Consider the following 21,368-nt stretch of genomic DNA (forward strand, 5'->3'; position numbering starts at 1 on the left):
GCAGCCGCAAAATGCGGCAATAAACAAACCATAACAAAATACATACAATCCACACGCACACACTCTCGAGGAAGAAAAAGGAACAAAACAAAATAAAAGACAAGAATAGACAACAAAAACAAAATATGTAATTCCAATGTGTGTCGTCCATCGGTAAGGTAAGACAGACCAGTTGTATACCATTTTAGGGGACAATAGCAACAAAGTATGCACTTGACACAATCCACATTCTTGGAAGTGGATTTCAATTGTAAATCCTTTTTGTGTATACCAAAAGCGTACAATGTATGCTGAATGCTGACAGGATGAAATTTAAAAGATACAAATTAGAAGCACAATAACGGGCCAAGTAAAAGATGGGCGCTTAAAGGTACATATTCACAAATTGTTCAGAAGTTTGTTACCAAGATCTGGTAACGGGAAAGTATAGCCGATGCTTGGAACCAATGCATTATCTGTCTTGTTCACAAAAAACGATACAAGGTAGTACAGGTCAAAGGAAAACAAGTGGCCAAACAGCTTTGTGTAGACACGGCTGCTTCTGACAGTCCTCTGCTATCAGAAGCGTTCGAAACAATGTCTGGGGTGGTAGTGCCGTAAAAACGTATATAAAACGTAATTTTTAACATCATTGAAAAGGTCGCAAATAAATCTGCTAAATTAAAAAACAAAAAAAAAACAAGTAAGAACAACGTTAAGTTCGGCCGGGCCGAACTTATTATACCCTCCATCACAAGTTGTATTGAAGTAAAATGGAACAATTAGTTTCTTTTTACAGTGTTTTATTTAATGAGGAAGACTAAATACAAAATTTCAGCAATTTCGGTAAAACAATGTGGCCAACCATAAAAAATGCCAAAATTCGGGAGGTATCGTTCTAATTTCCATCTATACCTACAAATTTCTGGCAGAAAGTTTTTAGACTCAAAGAAGACTAAATACCAAATTCCCGATATTTCGGTAAGATAATAGCCACATTACCGAAAATACCGAAAATCAAGAAGTTCGCTTCTATCGGGGATATAAGAACAAATTTCAGTCTTTCGGTGGGATACTGATGTCGCAACCTTAAGAACCACGAAAATCGGGAGGTACCGTTATATTGAATGGTGGGCCTACACCGAAGAATTTCAGTCGAAAGGTTTTTACCTCCAACGTAGATTAAATACCAAATTTCCTCCATTTCGGTGGGTTGTTTTGGCCACAACCTTCAAAATACCGAAAATCGGGAGGTACCATTCTATGGGAGCTATATGAAGGCGTAGACATATACCAACAAATTTCTAGGGGAAAGTTTTATACCACCAATGAAGACTAAATACCAAATTTCAGCCAGTTCTGTTAAATATTGAGGTCACTGCCTTCAAAATACCGACCATTTTGAGATATTATTAATATTGAGGCGTGGATCTATACAGACAGATTTAGGGGGGGGGGGGGGAAGTTGAAGATCAAATACAAAATTTCAGCCATTTCGGTGAGTTATTGTGGCAACAAACTTTAAAATATCGAAAATCGGGAGGTACCGTTCAATGGGGGCTATATGAAGGCATGGACCTACACCGACAAATTTAGAGGAGAAAGTTGAAAACCCCCAAAGAAGACTAAATACCAAATTTCAGCCATTTTGATGGATTATTGTGACCACAACCTCCAAAATACCAAAAATCGGGAGATACCATTCGATGGGGGCAATATTAAAGCATGGACGGTTACCGACAAATTTCTGGGGGAAAGTTGAATACCCCCAACGAAGACCAAATACCAAATTTCTGCCATTTCGGTGGGTTATTGTGGCAACAACCTTCAAAATACCGAAAATCGGGAGGTACCATTTCATGGGTGCTATATGAAGGCGTGAATTTATACCGACAAATTTCATATGGAAAGTTTTATACCCCAAATGAAGACTAAACCCCAATTTCAGCCATTTGGGGGATTATTGTTGCCACAACCTTCAAAATACAGAAAATCGGAAGGCACGGTTCTATGAGGGCTATATGAGGGCGTGGATCTTTGTCGACAAATTTCAAGGAGAAAGTTTTATGACCTCAACGAGGAATAAATACCAAATTTCAGTCATTCCGTTGTGATAATGAGTCTAAAACCTTCAAAATACCGAAAATCGGGTGGTACCGTTCTATGGGGGCTATAACAAAACACGTACCGATATAGCCCATTTGAAATACCAAAAATCCTAGGAGTTATAGAAACTTCTATACCAAATTTCAAGGCTCTATCTTCAAAATTGCGGGCTGTACCCTGATTTCAATAGACGGACGGATATGGTTATATCGACTTAGAATTTTACCCTAATCAAGAATATATATATATACTTTATAGGGTCTCCGATAAATATTTCGATGTGTTACAAACGGAAAGACCCTCCATATTATGGTGGAGGGTATAAAATTATCTGCCCATCAAAAAACAAAAACGCAAATTACCTCTGAGTTATGTTGGACAGGGTCGAACTTTTTATACCCTCCACTTCAGTTGGATTATGTGGCTAAAACTTAAAAACATACCAAAATCTGGCGGTGCCGTTTTACTGGGGCTATATATAGCTCCAACGTAGACTAAACAATGCATGTGAGAATAAAGTGGCTAAAACCTTCAATATACCGTAAATCGGTAGGTGCCGTCTTATAGGAACTATACCAAAACATGGACCCATGTTGACAATTTTTGGGAAGAGAACTTACCACTGGGAACTTAAAATGTGAAATTACGGCTAGTTCCGCTAAAGATGTAGCAAAAATTCTCAAAATACCTAGAATCGGGAGCTGGGAACCTCAAATGTCAACATGAACCCACATTGAAAATTTTGGGTGGAGAATTGACCGCTGGGAACTACAAATGTGAAAGTACAGGTAAAAAATTTATCACTGGGAACTAATAATGCGAAACTGCAGGTAAAACATGAAGCGAAAACCCTCAAAATACCTAAAATCGGAAGCTACAGTTATATGGGGGCCATACCAAAACGTCGACCTATTTTAACAAGTTTTGTACCTCCCGATCCTAGCTAGTCTTAAGATTTCAGTTTCATTATCCAACCGAAATGGCAAATGAGATCCTCCGTGGGCCAAAAATGGACAAGCCAGTACCGGCGACAAGCCTTTGCACCTACAGCAGTACTTGTTACAAGAGCAGTAAAAATTATTGACAGAATCGATCTCTCAGGACAACGAAAGAGCCAAGATTGGTGCAAACCAGTCTACTGCTTATTGAACCCAATATATGGGAAGGGTCTCTTAAGACAGTAGAAGATAGCTTAGTGCAACAAAGTAGAGAACGCATAGGCCAACAGGAAATACTTGTTTCAGAAGAGCCGAACCGGCCATAGGTTCTCAACTGGCAATAATCCCAACTTAAGCTGGTCCGATATCCGCACATGCCGGTAATAAACATTAGAGCGTCGGAAAGCAACAGAGACATTGACCGACGTTATAGAATCCAAAAAGAAATTAAAAGTAATCAATTGCTCTAAGGACAGGTCTGCAAAATACGTTAAAGATACAAAGCCCTACACAGGTGCTGTGATGTATGTTCGCAAATTCATGGGACGAGATCCGGATTTGCAAATTTGAGAAATAAATTTTTCGTCACAAGTAAACTCAGGTACATGGGAAAATTCGAAAAAAATTTACCCTCATGTACCTCATCGTGAGCTTCAGGTGGATAAGATCTTCCTTCCATACCCAGTACCTGCGCAAACCAAAGCTTCTAAAGAAGCTGCGTCGATTAGCAAAAAATTTAGAAGACAAAACATAATACCTCAAGCAACGTGTTCGAGTGACATTCTGTCCGAGACCCAACCCAGGAAGAAATGAAGAAGGCCAAAGAAACTATCCCCAAACCAAAAGACATCTGTGAAGGAGATCAATTGACGAAGGGATCTGATTCTAAACCCCACTCAAATCTGAAAGGTAGATATGGATCATATTGGAGGTTTTTCCAGATGAAATTATACCGGCGATGTTCCAATTTGAGTCTCCCTGACTACCAGATCCATAAGGAGATGTGTAGGGTTTGTCTGTTTTTTTCGTTTGCGAAAATAGCTTAGCTTACATCCCGAAAGCAGGAGATCCTAGTCATTCTGCGCTGAAAGACTACAGACCATTTAGCTTATCCTCAGGAATTATCGACTTGGAGATTATGTTTTATTATAACCCCCATATAACGAATCCACCCGATTTCAGGTATTTTGACATTTTTAGCTACTTTTTATACCCTCAGCATTTATGCTAACGAGAGTATATAAATTCCATACGGGCAAAATGTGCCTCATCAAAATAATGGTTTTAGATCGATTTATCCATATCCGTCCGTCTGGCTGATTGCTTCTCACGAAAACTTTCGAACGGGTGAAATGATTTGGTCCAAAATTTGCCGTTAGTAATATATTATCCAAACTTAGTTTATGTTCGAAGATGAGCCATATCGGTCAACTCCTTCAGATACCTTTCCACAAAAGTTCGAAAATATTTGGAAAAATTGTGCGCAAGATAACTCGTGAAACGATTAACCGATTTAGTCCATACTTTGCACATCGTAAAATTTCTACCAGACATAGATGAAATTCCAAAATGGACCACTCCTTCGTGTACATCCCACACAAAATTTCGGAAAAGTTCAGTTAAGGACCTTCTCTCGAATCGCTTTTATTTTTGTTGTAACTACTTTTATTTACTGCCCCCATTACGACGGTACAATTGTTAACAGAGGCAAATCCATATTTTCTGAGAAAATAGTCCGAAAGTTTTAAAAGACCCCTATGACACCATGTGTAGTTGTTGGAGCGCACGATAACTCTCTAAAGGATCAGCCGATTCGGTCTAAAATTTGGCGTTCATTATATTTTGTCCAAACTTAGCTTAAGTTCGAAGATAGACAATATCGGTCCAGTCCTTCAGGTACCTGCCCCAGAAAAGTTTGAGAATGCTCGGAACAATTGTGCGCACGATAACTCTTGAAGTGAGTAGCACATTGTGAAATTTCTACCAGACATAGATGAGATTACAAAATGGACTCTATCGATCCACTCCTGCGGGTACATCGAATCGCTTTGATTTTAATTGTAAAACCTGTATTTATTGCCTCCATTACGACGGTAAAATTTTTATCAGGGGCAAGTCCATACTTCCTAAGAAATTAGTCCAAAAGTTTTAAAAGATCGCTATGGCACCATGTGTAGTGGTCGGAGCGCACGATAACTCTCGAACGGATCAGCCGATTTGGTGTAAAATTTCGTATCGTAATATCTCAACGGGAAATAGATCAGGTTCGAATATGGACTATATAGGAAGTTTAAGGCCTGCTTTCACATCGTTTTGTTCGCTGTCTCCATTACGACAGTACACGTTTTTTTCAGGCGATAGTCCATACATCCTGAGAAAATAGTCCAACAGGTTTTAAATCCCTTTGGGTTTTGTTGTAACAACTTGTATTCGCTTTCAAAAAACTTAAATACCAAAAATTGTGAACAAAGCGATTGTTTATGTGCTTTTACTTAGATCATGCTTAAAAAAATCTATGTATATCACATCACTCCACTGTCCTTTCGTTTGTGAATTTATAAATATATCTTTGGAGGCTATAAAAAGGGCTTACTTTAAGGCCAAATGATTTGTCATGAACGCCACACAACACGCACAACCAAATACATACGTGCAAATTGCTTCAAGTTAAATATGATAAACTCAATAAACATCTAGGATACACTTATCAAGTACATTTTTTTTTAAGATTTAAACAATTACCAATAGATATGTACAAACATGTATGTACATATGTACATAAAGTAGTAGTATATATATTTGCATCTATTTACCATATTGTCTTCTATTTCAAGATTTGCTGTTAATTCTAGAACTTCAACGTCGTTATCATTGATTAAGTTTTGTTTTTGCTGTTGATGCTTTAAATCGAGCTCCTCGTATTCTTCTAGATCGATGACGAGGTTTTCACATTCATCCATCTTGTAGGTTGCGTATTAATCGTTGAGCCCCCTGTATAGGCGGGCCAGGATGTATTGAATTTTCAACGTTGCTGTTTTTGCTTAAACAAATACACACAAATTCGCAAACTCCTTTTGCAGAGTTACTTGTTTTCTTTTATTTTCTTATTAAAAGCTGTATAGATTTGTTGACAACACTTATGTATTTAACAAATAACAATTGAGCATTCCTCTTCTCTATCTTCTTTTTCTAATAAGATCCTTGAACAAAGGACAATCTTTTCCATTTTAGAATTGCTGTAGCTTAACCAATTACTTTTGACTTTTTCACAATTATTTTTTTTTTAACAATTACACACGTATGTATGTTAATCCTCCTTATTAAATTATGATATCTTAGAATCTTCTTTTAGTATTTCATCAAAATTTTATTGTTTTTACTTTATTATTTTCACAATTATCTTATCCAATTGTATTAGCTGCGAATGAATGAAAAATGCCTGTGACACTGGAAAATTTCGGACTTTTCACGGTATTGCAATTCGTGTGGATGTTATGACTTTCCCACGGTACATGCGCAGAAGCCGTAAAAATAAAAAAACGTATTTTTGAGATACTGAAATGTCAAATAGTTATTTTTGTCATTTAGGGGTGCTTTTGGTTTCCCTAGGTATCACTGATGTCATGGCAATATTAAAAGGGATGGTTTGTGTCTGCAATATGTACAATTGTTGGTAATAGTGTACTTTGTGGACATTTTTAGCACAGAGTAAAACGGTAAAGTTTTAACGTCGTTTTAAGCGATGCCAACCTTAGTGAATGTTGCGTTTATTTTAACTTTGACGTTTAATTTTGAAAGAACAATAAGCACATGTTGTTGCTTCTGAAGTTTGCAAGTAAAACTTTTTCTGTTTTTGACTTAATGGGTGTTGTTGTTATACCCTCTATCATAAACTGGAGGAGATAAATTATGTACTTTGCCATTCCGTTTGTATTCGAAAAGTAAATACAACAACAAATGCGCGGTTTGAGTGAAATTCAGCTAACATAAAAGGATAACTTTTTTGTTTGTATTGCCTTATGAAGGCGAAGGTCATTTTATAGTGATATTTGAAGTAATTCTCTTTTGAGTTGAGCTGTTATGAGTTGCATTGAAAAATTAGGAATCCACCGAAGTCCCACACATTCAACCGTTATGTTACGTTTCACGCGTGGTTAAGTCCGATCATCAGGCATATTAGAATGTTATTTTGGTGGGTTGACGAAGGCTAAGCTTGGAAACTAGCATTAATACCACAAATCATTCGAAAATTTTATATTCGAATTATTTATTTATTTTAATGTCAGTAATTTAATTCCAAACTTTTCCTATTGTTCGACTTGGCTAGTAACCCTAAATGCTTTTATTACAAATACTATGACAGCATTTTTCTACCTTTATTTGTATTTGTTCTTCTGTATCAGAAGATTTGATCATCAATATTTGTCCTCGGAAGCTTTGACAAGTTGATGGTGGCTTAGAACGCTAAGACTCCGGCAACCGTGACACTTGGTTGTCGGAGACCCAGGTTCGAATCCCAGCCTGACTCATGCTGAAATCATTTTTAGTTTTGCCTTATTAAGGCGAGTTATTTCTCTTTCGAGTTGAGCTGTTTTGACTTAAGAGGTGCATTGACAACTCTAATGTATTATTCCGACATTCTCTTCAACTAGGTTAGGTAAGGTTAGGTTGAAAAGAGGGGCGAGTAATCGCCACATGCCGTGGTGGACATACACATAACCCATGAAGTAGGCTTGTGGTGCGCTCTAGTCTAGGTTTTTTGAAGAAGGGGACTCTACTGTATTTTATTTAAGGAACTCTGTTCCCTTAACAAAATCCCGTAATTGTTTCGGGTCGTCTACAAATACCTGATTAAGATCTGGTATTGTGTCGTTCGAAAGCGGGGGCATTGGCAGAGAAAATGCTCCAATGTTTCGTCATCTTCTCCGCATGCCCTGCATACGCTGTTGTCTGCACAATTTATTTTGTACAGATGAGGTTGTAAACCCAGGTGACCTGTAAGGACACCTGTAAGTCTACTCAACTCTGCCTTACCTAGCAGTAAAGGCCTGGGTACATAAGCTGCCTCGCCTGCTCACCTTGCTTGCTTCTGATAAAAGAGTAAAAATGAAAAGGGCTACCCAGTCCGAAATTTGCTCGGCCTTCTTTATTCTTTTATTTTTATTATGTCAGAAATGAAGTAGGAAAGCAAGGTAGTCAGGCGAGGCAGCTTATGTACCCAGGCCTTAATAGGTTTTTAGTTTTTTCCTCATTTGGGTCTCCCCATAGGATTTTTGCGGTTTTTCCTAATTCCTCTCTATTCCATAGGGATAAGTGGGCATTTTTTGCCCAAGTTTTTAACTCTAGCCGAGACGCGTTTAGTGGCTTTGCGTTCTCCAAGTTTACTGTTGCTAATTCCCTTCCATTTTTTGCCAGAGAATTTGCTATCTCATTACCTCTATTCCCCGCATGTCCCGGTACCCATATTATACGCACCGAGCCATGTTGAGAATAGCTGTTGATCGAATTTATACAATCCAAGACTGTTTGTGATTTTACTGTCTTGGATTTAATTGCTTTGATTGCAGTTTTTCGGAACATATTGTTATATCTGCAGCTCCGACGTAGATGGTAGTGTCGGGGAGTCGAACGGTAAATATACTGACGCAAGGTATATATTGCCATTCCCCAGCTTCAGCACAGTTGCGTCCGATGTTGACAACTCTGGAGAGAAAAGAAAACATAAGTTTTCTCCGATGGAGGTTTATCGGGATGACCTCAATCATTGGTCCTCCAGTAAACGGGCTTCTTGAGAGTCGGTGATTACAGCATCGACTCCCTTTTCATTTTTGCTGGGAGGTACAACCTCTTCGCTGTTTGGTTTGGCTTCCTCGTTTTCGCCGATTACCGCCTTTCCTGCTTTGAATCGCACAGCGTTGGAGATGTAGAAAGCCCTGCCCTTAGTCCTTGTCAGACTGGCCATGGAGAGATGGTCAATTCCGACCACAAGGAGAGTTCCGTCCTCCTGCTCCTCCCTGTGGAAGACCTCCCATCTCTTCACGTCCTAGTCCTTGTTTTGGCGACCAAAGACTTCGAGCATGCGTTCCGTCTCGAACTTGCTGCCCCAACCTCTGACGAATACCGAAGTCTTTGTTAGTTGAGGAATTTGGTCTTTCCTCACCAACTTGAGTTTGCCGCTTTCCCACGGAGGTTTTATGCTGCTGATAATATCCTTGAGGGCGGCAACGTTTGCATGCTGGGCAAATTGGCACGCCATCACGTCCCCTTTGACCCCGCTGCTGATAATTTGAATTGGATCATCTCCATTCATTATGTGATCCAATATTTTATTGTTGATCATTTCCTCAATTGCTGGAAGGTGGTCTTTGGGTAGCTTTACGGAACCTCTATTGGTATCGATCACTACATAGCAGAGTTCGTCCCTGTAACGTTTCGTGGCTACCTTGGCGTAAGATGGCGGCTCTCTACTAGTCTCCGCAGCCCTCTTCCTCTTCTGCCGGGTCCGCGATTACTTCGCAGAAACCCCAGACACTGCAGTCGATTCTGTGGCTGGGCACACCCTATTCATGTTCGAGCTGACTTTGTCGCCCTCTGCCAAAAGATTCTCGGAACAGTTTCCTTTGCATGGTTGCACTCGAAACAATTGGAGATGTAGAGCTCTTTTTCTTCTTTGTCGGCTTTACAGTGTTCTGCTCTTCGGGGGATCTGATCGTCTTCGCCACTTCCGAAGAAGTGGAGGGAGTGTTCATGATCCCTTTGGGAGCATCCTGCGATATAGCCTTTTTGTTTGCCCGTTGCTTCCTGAACTTGCATCGTTGAGCCCCAGACAGCTGCTTCTTGTGTGTTGTGAGCTTTGCAATGCTGTCGCTCGCTTCGTCTACCATCTTGTGGACCTCCTCCTTATGTGGAATTTCCATGACGGTTATATTATTGTTGCTTTCGCTATCGGATTGGAGTCTGAGTCGCTACCTGTATCTGAAGGCTGGGTCGAGCATGAACTTCCCCTTAGCTTCTCAGTCTCCTCCTCCCTGTACTTGCCCTTAGGTTGTGTGCTTGTCGCACTACCTTCGACCACAGGTGCCAAGGCACCCACACCTGTGGGAGAGATTTGCTCACGATCGCATGATGACGACGGGGTGTGACTCGTAGGCAGATCAACATCACCCGCCGCTACTGTGTTAATTAGGCCCTGCACCGTAACTTTTTCGCGTTGTCCAACTTTCTTCATATTTGTGTTTTTTGATTTAGGGGAACACCCCCATAGTCAGTTTTTTGTCCGCGGGGAAAATAAATTCCCTGAGGCAGGTGATCGTACTAATCTGCTCCGGAACAGGTTTAGTCACAAGTGAATTCCCTAGATCTAGAGCGAATTAGTACGATCATCCGCCTTCCCCTATCCGCCGGTGGGGACGCGCCCGGTAGGTGAACTAACAAACACCATCTCTTCAACTAACTCACAAAATAAATTTGAAAAATATGTTTTCGGAAGAAAATTTTTTGCTCCATATACACTCCACGTCAGTAGAATAGAACACCTACATTTTTGTTAATGTTAGCATATTTATCCCAAAACGAATGAATCTGCGTTTTAAATCTTGTGGGGATTTAAAGTCTATGATGTTACGTATCAAACACAGAAAAAATTATGTTTCTAGCTCTTCGCGAAATGATTTTCTGATCAATTTTCCGATAGTATTATGAAAAATAGGCATTTATTTTTGGTCATCAGGATAGAACAGTCACTTCATTTTCGCGAATTTTTGAGATATTAACGCCGAATTTTCTTTCAGTCGATAAAGCAAGGCTTTCTAATAATTTTTCACCAAAGAAAACCTATAAATTATTCCGCGGACACCGAAATAACAGCGTTAAAGGGTTTAAATTGGCAGATATTTGAAACATCTCGGAATATCAATAGGAGGCGCGCAGTTATGTCATATTTCTTCACAATAAGATACAATATGATACAGACAACCTCGTCGGATACAATCGAGTGCTTCGGATGCTGATAAGAAATTTTAGCACATTTTTTAAATTGAACACACCCTTTGGACTTTGAGTTTTATATGTGTTCTTTTTTCGGTGTCCGCAACTGTTCTCAACAGTGTTATGCTCCAATATAAATGGACCAGGTTATGCTCTCTATGCCGGATTTTACGAATTGGTAGTTTTTTTAACTGAGCTCGCAAATGTAAAAACCCCGTTTTCGCGGGAAAACACAGTCATGGAAATTGAGGTTTTAGGTTTCGTATGTTGTTTTACAAAGTACTAAAATTTCCCTCAGTGCATTAAAATAACGGTTGTTTTCGTATCAGATTATCTTCCTCCAAATCTGGAGCATATTTCCAAACCTTTAAACGGCGGACTTGTTCGCGGAAAAACCATTTTATTTAACAAAACATCAAGGGTTTTATAAGAAATTTCGACGTTTCTCATAATTATTTTGAAAATGTTCCATCTTATCAGCATCCGAAGCACTCGATTGTATCCGTCGAGGTTGTCTGTGTCATATTCTATCTTATTGTGAAGAAATATGACATAACTGCGCGACTCCTATTGATATTCCGAGATGTTTCAAATATCTGTAAATTTAAACCCTTTAACGCTGTTATTTCGGTGTCCGCGGAATAATTTATAGGTTTTCTTTGGTGAAAAATTATTAGAAAGCCTTGCTTTATCGACTGAAAGAAAATTCGCGTTAATATCTCAAAAATTCGCGAAAATGAAGTGACTGTTCTATCCTGATGATCAAAAATAAATGCCTATTTTTCATAGTACTATCGGAAAATTGATCAGAAAATCATTTCGCGAAGAACTAGAAACATAATTTTTTCTGTGTTTGATACGTAACATCATAGACTTTAAATCCCCACAAGATTAAAAACGCAGATTCATTCGTTTTGGGATAAATATGCTAACATTAACAAAAATGTAGGTGTTCTATTCTACTGACGTGGAGTGTATATTTTTATACCCTACACCACAATGTGGAAAGGGTATTATAAGTTTGTTTTTCAAAAATGCATGTATACCAGAATTCATATCTCGAGGAGATAAAGCGATTTTGAGATGTGTGTCACTCCGTCCGTCCATTAAAAATTGTAATCAAACTACAGGCCGCAGTTATGGACCAATCGTCACGAAATTTTGTACGGGGATCGGGTTCTGAGCAGAATAGAAACGATTAGTTTTTGGTGCTGATCGTAAAATATTTAGGACTACAAATATTTTTGTTTTTTGTCCAATTTTAAAGCCGCTCTGTAAGTCGCAAAATTGTCTAATTGCCGAAATTTTAAGTAAAGTTTGGGTTTACGACAAAGACGAAGGTTACAATTTAACATGATGATCAGATAATATTTATCGGGTTGAAAGGACCAAAACTTTTGTGTGAAAATTGTTAAAATTATTAGTGTAATAACTATATACAGTATCGGCCAAAACTAAAGCACCCCCTCTGTAACTTTTTTTGAAATGATAATTTTTTTATGAAACCTAAATTATAAATTTATTTTTTATTTTTCTTTTTATTTATTTATATCTTTATAATTGAAAAATACAAAAATAAGGAGATCAGAATTTAATAAACAAAAGTTAAAATTTAAAAATCATTTTAGGTCGCAAATATAACCGGACAAAACTAAAGCACCCCCCCATTTGAGGTACAGCAAAACCTATTGAAATCAATATTTCGTTGCTTATCCTCTATTCTGGATGACACAATCACATCTTTAAGGCATAAAGGATACTAAATTATTAATTACTGCAGGCGAAATAATTGATTTTCGGAAATTTTAGCTTAAATCCTCAAAATACTGAAAATCGGAAGGTACCGTTATATGGAGGCTATACCCAAACGTGGACCCAGGTCCACGATTTTTGGTGGATATGTTTTGTGACCACTAAGAACCCTAAGTACCAAATTACAGCTAATTTAGTAGGAAAATGTGGCTTAAATATCCGAAATACCGAAGATCGGAAGGTACCGCTATAAGGGGGCTATACCAAAACATTAGCCGATATTGTTCATATTCATCCAAAAATGATGCTACAGCATCCACTAGTCAAATACAATACGCTAACGTTTAAAAATTAGCAAAAGAACGAATTGCAGAAGAACGATAGACGCCGGCTTATTCAGTCGACGACCAGCAAAAAAAACCTTTCATATCGACTAAAAAAGAAGGAGCCAGACTGGCATTCGCCAAGACCCATTTGAACTGTTTTCCGATGAATCTATGTTTAATTTAAAGTATTCAGATGGTAAAAGGCTTGGACCAAATGAGCAACCGTTAAATCCTAAATTTTGCAAAGACGCTGTAAAACATGGAGGCGGAAGGTTTTTTGCTGGTCGTCGACTGAATAAGCCGGCGTCTACCGTTCTTTTGCAATTCGTTCTTTTGCTAATTTTTAAACCTAAGGGATTTAGTATTTGACCAGAGAATGCTGTAGCATCATTCTTGGATGAATATGAACAATATCGGCTAATGTTTTGGTATAGCCCCCTTATAGCGGTACCTTCCGATCTTCGGTATTTCGGATATTTAAGCCACATTTTCCTACTAAATTAGCTGTAATTTGGTACTTAGGGTTCCTAGTGGTCACAAAACATATTCACCAAAAATCGTGGACCTCGGTTCACGTTTGGGTGTAGCCCCCATATAACGGTAACTTCCGATTTTCAGTATTTTGAGGATTTAAGCTAAATTTTCCGAAAATCAATTATTTCGCCTGCAGTAATTAATAATTTAGTATCCTTTATGCCTAAAAGATGTGATTGTGTCATCCAGAATAGAGGATAAGCAACGAAATATTGATTTCAATAGGTTTTGCTGTACCTCAAATGGGGGGGTGCTTTAGTTTTGTCCGGTTATATTTGCGACCTAAAATGTTTTTTGAATTTTAACTTTTGTTTATTAAATTCTGATCTCCTTATTTTTGTATTTTTCAATTATAAAGATATAAATAAATAAAAAGAAAAATAAAAAATAAATGTATAATTTAGTTTTCATAAAAAAATTATCATTTCAAAAAAATTTACTGAGGGGGTGCTTTAGTTTTGGCCGATACTGTATATTTAAAAGATTGATGCAAATAACGTTGATCTGCATAGTCAGATAACAGAGTTACAGCCTATTTTATAAAGAGATCTCACCGTCTCAATTGTGCAGTGTAATCATAATCAAGATTGATGTCGCAGTTATAGTTCAGTACTGAAAAAATTTTTAACGAGGTAAGGGTTTTGTCAATGAAAATGCCAATCATCTTGAATAATAATAGGATAGTATTTAGCGAGTGAAATTGGCCATAATTTTTGTGTGAAAATATTCAAATTTAATTTTTATTCCATATTTTAAATTCTGGAGGGCATATTCCGACAAGTTAGGAATGCGAAACTGGTAAACTAACTCTTGACAGCAATATAGCGGTTAAATAACAGAACAACTGTCCTTTATCGTTATGGTTTGCTTGCAAGTAACTGCATTTACCTCATGCTAGAAAATGTCGCAATCATTATGGAAAAGTTTTAAACCATTTAGAGAATTTCCCATTTTTTTTTAATTGATGCAAACTACAATGCTGTACGTGGTCTGAAGTTTTGTGTACCACCACTGGTAAAAAGCAATGCAATACCTCGAAATATTGGTCTTTTTATACCTCAGCCAAATATGTGACTAATCGAAATAAACGTTTTAGAACCCAAGAATGTTTAAGACAATTTGGAGTCGATTTAGCCCTGTCCGTCTGCCTTTTTGGCTGGTGCACACGATAACTCTCGAAGGGTTCAACCGATTTGAACCAAATTTTGAACTTCGTAACATTTTGCCCAAATTAAGTTTAAGTACGAAAATAGGTTCACTCCTTCAGTTACCTCAAACATTTTCTGAAAAACGTTGTGAACGATAGCTCTCGCAGGGAGCAACCGATTTGGACCAAATTAGTCCACCATATTATTCCTTCCAGATATATCGGGTTCGAATATGGACTATATTCATCCACTCCGAGAGGTGTGGAGAAAGTGAAGTTTAAGAGCTCCTTTCGGTTCGTTTTGAATTTTTTTCAGCAGAACTTTGAATCATAAGTTTACTTATTAGAACTTGTTGGTGTATGTCAGTGATTTGGTATAGCCCCACATTACGGTACCTACAGATTCCAAGAATTTTGGAGCAAACTTGTGATACAAAATCAATATTAGAATTACAGATTAAAAGTACTTCACGAACTATAAATTCTTAAAGAAGTGCAGATGGAGTCCATGTGGAAATCTGAACTGGTGATGAGAAGATAACAGAAAAAAAACCTTTTATTAGATGATCCAAAATCTGTTGATGAGAGCGGAGGAAGTAAACTCTCTTGCGGCGCAGCGGCGATGATTAAATTGCAATTTTGTACGTAAATTTGTTGCTGATAAATTAATGGAAGTTATATCATGAGTTCATTTGAATTAATAAAGACTTTTGTTTGCAATGAAAATCATATTTCAATGAGCATTTTTCAGTTTCCAAACAAGACATGATAATCATGCCAAAGCATTGGTGAATATGACATGCCAAAGCATTGGTGAAAATGACATGTCAAAGCATTGGTGTAAATTACATGCTTTGGATCAAAAATTAATAGTATCTTTTGGGGTCCACGCTCACATAAAATTCATCGATGAAAATGCTAAAAAGATGACATGCCAGATCACATGCACCCACACGCAGAGAAAAAATATGATTGATCCCACAATATTCAAAGAGCAAAATACGTATTGTAAAGATATTGTTAGATTCCGTATGTAGTATTTTGACTCCAACAAAAACACATATTGTAATTGACAATTACAATATGTGTTTTTGTCATATCCAACAATAGTTTTTTTATAGCCGATAGCCGTAGTCGCTAGTGCTTTTAGCTATAAGTTTATTATAATTTTTAATTGAAATAAATATTTAAATAAATAAATAAAATAAATAACAATAGTTTTTTTCAATAGTTTAAGACTTTGTCTTATTGGGCTTATTAGGTCTGGGTATTTTGAATGAAAATAAAAAACTATTTATTTCATTTTTTTATCCAACGTTTCGTTGGGATTTTCCAACTTCCTCAGGGATAATTTTATTTAAATAAATAATTTTTCGTCAAGTTTCTACATTTAATAATTGTCAAGTGTAGGTTTAAAAAATATATAAACACAACAAACAAACTAATAAATAAATGTAAAAATAATTAAAATTCTTGTAAATATCACAGAGTTGCTTAGGTGCTAGGTATCGCAGATGATTAGAACACTACTAAAAAATTGCTATCCTTTTTTTCCACTGGACAATATTATTCTCTTTTCTTCGACAATTTTATTCTCTTCTCTCGATATTCTATGCCGTGTTTTTGGGAGGCAGGTTTCCTCGTACGTAATTTGTTTTTAACTTTCATATTTGTTATGGTTTTTTATTCCTTATGTTGGAGTGGGTGCTTGGATGAGCACAATGGTGTAGTTATGTTTGTTCATTCACTTTGTTGTATTTTTAGTTAAACCTGGCAAAACCTGTCTATGTGTTGTGTTTCTCAATACTTACACTCCACGTCAGTAGAATAGAACACCTAAATTTCTGTTAATGTTAGCTTATTTATAACGAAGCGAATGAATCTGCGATTTTAATCTTGTAGGGATTTAAAGTCTATGATGTTCCGTATCAAACACTGAAAAAATTATGTTTCTAGCTCTTCGCGAAATGATTTTCTGATCAATTTTCCGATAGTACTATGAAAGATAGGCATTTATTTTTGGTCATCAGGATAGAACAGTCACTATATTTTCGCGAATTTTTGAGATATTAACGCCGAATTTTCTTTCAGCCGATAAAGCAAGGCTTTCTAATCATTTTTCACCAAAGAAAACCTATAAATTATTCCGCGGACACTGAAATAACAGCGTTACAGGGTTTAAATTGACAGATATTGGAAACATCTCGGAATATCAATAGGAGTCGCACAGTTATGTCATATTTCTTCCCAATAAGATAGAATATGACGCAGGCAACCTCGACGGATACTGTCGAGTGCTTCGGATGCTGATAAGATGGAACATTTTCAAAATAATTATGAAAAACGTCAAAATTTCTTATAGAAACCTTGATGTTTTGTTCAATAAAATGGTTTTTCCGCGAACAAGTCTGCCGTTCAAAGGTTTGGAAATATGCTCCAGATTTGCAGGAAGATAATATGATACGAAAACAACCGTTATCTTAATACACTGAGGGAGATTTTATTACTTTTTAAAACAACATACTAAACTTAAAACCTCAATTTCCATGACTGTGTTTTCCCGCGAAAACGGGGCTTTTACATTTGCCAGTTCAGTTAAAAAACTACTAGTTCGTAAAATCCGGTATGGAGAGCATAACCTGGTCCATTTATATTGGAGCATAAATAACACTGTTGAGAACAGTCGTGGACACCGAAATAAGAACACATATAAAATTCAAAGTCTAAAGGGTGTGTTCAATTTCAAAATGTGCTAAAATTTCCCTCAGTGTATTAAAATAGCAGTTGTTTTCATATCAGATTATTTTCCTCTAAATCTGGAGCATATTTCCAAACGTTTAAAAGTCAGACTTGTTCGCGGAAAACTCATTTTATTGAACAAAACATCATGGTTTTTATAAGAAATTTTGAAGTTTTTCATAATTATTTTGAAAATGTTCCATCTTATCAGCATCCGAAGCACTCGATTGTATCCGTCGTGGTTGTCTGTGTCATATTCTATCTTATTGTGCAGAAATATGACATAAATGAGCGACTCCTATTGATATTCCGAGATGTTTCAAATATCTGTCAATTTAAACCCTTTAACGCTGTTATTTCAGTGTCCGCGGAATAATTTATAGGTTTTCTTTGGTGAGAAATGATTAGAAAGCCTTGCTTTATCATCTGAAAGAAAATTCGGCGTTAATATCTCAAAAATTCGCGAAAATAAAGTGACTGTTCTATCCTGATGACCAAAAATAAATGCCTGTTTTTCATTGTACTATCGGAAAATTGATCAGAAAATCATTTCGCGAAGAGCTAGAAACATAATTTTTTCTGTGTTTGATACGGAACATCATGGACTTTAAATCCTCACAAGATTAAAAACGCAGATTCATTCGTTTTGGGATAAATAAGCTAACATTAACAAAAATTTAGGTGTTCTATTCTACTGACGTGGACTGTGTAATATTATACGTGACATATATACCAAAATTATGAGGAATGTGTAAAGGACAATTACATACAATCAAATCAAAAATTTCAATAATAGGTTTTCTGGGCTGACAATAGTTTTTGTAAAAATTCTAGATTATGATATTTCCAACCATCGGTACTGTCAATGATTTTTACAATATTGAGGAATTTCGCACGTTGTTTTTGTTTTTTTAGGTTTGGAGCAAAAGATTGTATTTTTGGATTTGCAATTACAAGCTTGAACAAAACAAATAAATTGTTGAAACAAAAATAGATATTGTTGTTCCAAGAAAAGCAAAAAAAATTTTTCCCTGCGTGCATGATTGAATAGCATCTTTGGCATCGAAAATTTTTCTGGGTGACAAAGTACGCAAACCGATAACAACCGCGGTCACCGCAGAGGGAGTTGTAGAGGAGACGCCAAACAGCTTCCGTGATTGATCAAGCAGCAGACTCCATATAACGGTACCACCCGATGAATGGCAATTGTAAGGCTTACGCCATCTTTTCCAAAAGAATTTTCTGTAATTTGACATTTTAGGTTCCCAGTTCACAGTGGCCAATTTTCTAAAAAATGTGGCAAAAAATCTAGATAAAAATGAATGGATTTTGGTCGCTGATTTCATTTTTCATATTATTTAACCCTCATGCTGGTCTTTTTGGTCGTTTTTTCCAAAAATCATTATCATCTTCTAAAAAATGTGATCGTTTCAGATCAAAATATTCTACAAAATTTTTTCCCATAAAATTTCTCTCCGTTTAGATTACAAACCAAACGAATACCGGTATCAATAAGGGGAGAAGGGGCGTGCATGTTTAAAACATTTACGAAAATATATGAGTTAAGATTCCTTGGAGCCCTTGCATTCCAGGTACATAGTGTATTTTGCAACTTTACTGAGAAGAATGCGAGGAATATTTTTGTTAAAAAATATAGTCGAAATCACTTTATAACGTCATATACATAGCTTATCCAAATCCAAAAGAGCCAATTCTTTGCCTTTTATGGTCCACACAAATAATAATAGATTTTAACGACACTGTTTTTAACGACATATCGGTTATAACGTCGTCTTTTTTGCAAATATTTGGATTTTGCTATCGGCCAGCAACATGTACTCGTACAATAACAAACATATGAGGCGCTCAGAGCCAAAACGGCCTAACCCTTATTTAAAAAAAAGAAACAAACAAACTGACTAAGCTACTGGCACCGGAACCTTTTAAAATATATACTAAAAAATCCCCATTGCTTAATTTGACCCTAGGTGATACTGCATGCTGAAAGCTGTTTTTCCTTTGCGGAAAGTTCGAAAAAATGTGGATGCCAATATAGCCTAAGCCGCTTAGGCCAAATCAAATACCTACATCAAATAAAAAATACATATATGTAGGTTAGACCAAAAACGCACATTACGTTAAAATCAAGAGTATATTTGAACAATAAATCAAGATAACTATGGGTGTTCAATTTTTTTGGGATGCAATTGGAGGTAACAAGGTAGAATATGGAGTTATAGCATTAGATTTTATAAAATCTCTGCCGACACCAGTCAAACTACAAAAGACAGCAATGGACCTGCTGTCTTAGTATTCATGACCTTATCACTAAGAAGTCATTTATGTATACCTAGAATGAGGGAAAAGCTTCACGTGGCCCACAGGAAATATGGTCTAGTATTCATAATACAAAGTTAATAATTCGACCTATCCATTGGCACAGATAGGCCAAAAATGTTTGGTATCTGTACTGGAATTCTGTAACGCGTTTTCGGCCGATTTCGTGTATTTGCAGTACCAAACGCGCTGTATACGTCCGATTTGGATGAAATTTGGAATGTATGACTGAATTCGGTCAAGAAATAAATGTGCAAAATTATATCGAAATCGGTTCGGATTTGTATATAGCTCCCATATAAATTATCGGCCGTTTTCACGGATTTTCTGCACCTAACACCTCATATATGTTTGATTTCGAAGAAATATGGAAATCGGTTCAGATTTCAATATAGCTCCCATATATATTTTCGGCCGATTTCACGTATTTGCTGCACCAAACACGCCATATATGTCCGATTTCAATGAAATTTGTAACGTGTGACTGAATTCGGTCTAAAAATAAATGTACCAAGTTTTATCGAAATCGGTTCAGATTTGGATATAGCTACATATATATTTTCGGTAGATTTCACGCATTCGCTGCACCAAGCACGCTATATATGTCCGATTTCAATGAAATTTGTGACTGAATTCGGTCTCGAAATAAATGTGCCAAATTATATCGAAATTGGTTTAGATTTGGATAAAGCTCCCACATATATTTTCTGATATCGTTGAAGTTAGGAATGTGTGACTGAATTCGGTCTTAAAATAAATATGCCAAATTATATCGAAATCGATTCGGATTCGGATATAGCTTCCATTGATACATTTTCATTCATTTCACGAACACCCTATATCTGTCCAAGTCTGATGAAATTTGGATTGTGTGACGGAATTTGGTCTATAAGTATAAGTACCATATTACATCGAAATCAGTTCAGATTTATATATATCCCATATATATTTTACAAATTCCCAGTGATGTAGGGTATCATATATTCGGCCCCGCCCGACTTTGATCCTTTCCTTACTGGTTTTCTAATAATGTAATTGCTAACTTTCAATGTTTCCCCGGAAATAGTGATTAACAAATACGATATTAATTATTTGTGCCATCTCGCGGTATCATCTACTGTAGCTTCCGCTTCACTATTGCGACACTGTGTATTACAATAGCGGTATTCACTCATGGTGGTAGATTTACATCTTTTGTTAATGTACTATATGTACCAGGGTTTTTTACAACGAAGTGAATGTCTTTTTGTGAATATCGTAAACAAATCCAAACATCTTAACATCACCGTCAGTCTATCTTTTAGTTTCAGTTTTATTACACTTTTTCATAAAAACTTGTTTTTTCTTGGCCTCCATTCTTTTATTCTTTTTATTTTTCCCATTTTCTACCAAAAAACAAAACTCCGACATAAAATAAAACTCACAACAAAATGACGGCACAACAATCAGCTGTTCTACACCCTTGTAAAAGTACAATGGAATGTTTACAATACTTTTAGGTTGAGAAAATGAAACTTTCATGTA

At 36.7% G+C, this 21,368-nt stretch overlaps 1 protein-coding gene across 29 annotated transcripts in view; it reads right to left on the bottom strand.

The window, feature by feature from the left end:
• The window catches only part of LOC141402734 (uncharacterized), a 313,145-nt gene that overhangs the window by 150,666 nt on the left and 141,111 nt on the right, over positions 1-21,368 (bottom strand). For 7 of the 29 annotated variants that reach the window (XM_073984642.1, XM_073984641.1, XM_073984640.1 and 4 more), the window contains exon 1: positions 5,837-6,588. The exons of the other annotated variants lie outside the window; for them this stretch is intronic. In XM_073984642.1, coding sequence (XP_073840743.1) covers positions 5,837-5,983 — 147 coding nt within the window. In that variant the 5' untranslated portion in view covers positions 5,984-6,588. Of the gene's footprint in view, positions 1-5,836; positions 6,589-21,368 lie in introns of those variants that run through there. 29 annotated transcript variants of the gene reach the window in all.

This window comes from Musca autumnalis, unplaced genomic scaffold (genome assembly GCF_047663935.1).
Source record: "Musca autumnalis isolate F117 unplaced genomic scaffold, ASM4766393v1 scaffold_4, whole genome shotgun sequence".
Taxonomy (NCBI): Eukaryota; Metazoa; Arthropoda; class Insecta; order Diptera; family Muscidae; genus Musca; species Musca autumnalis.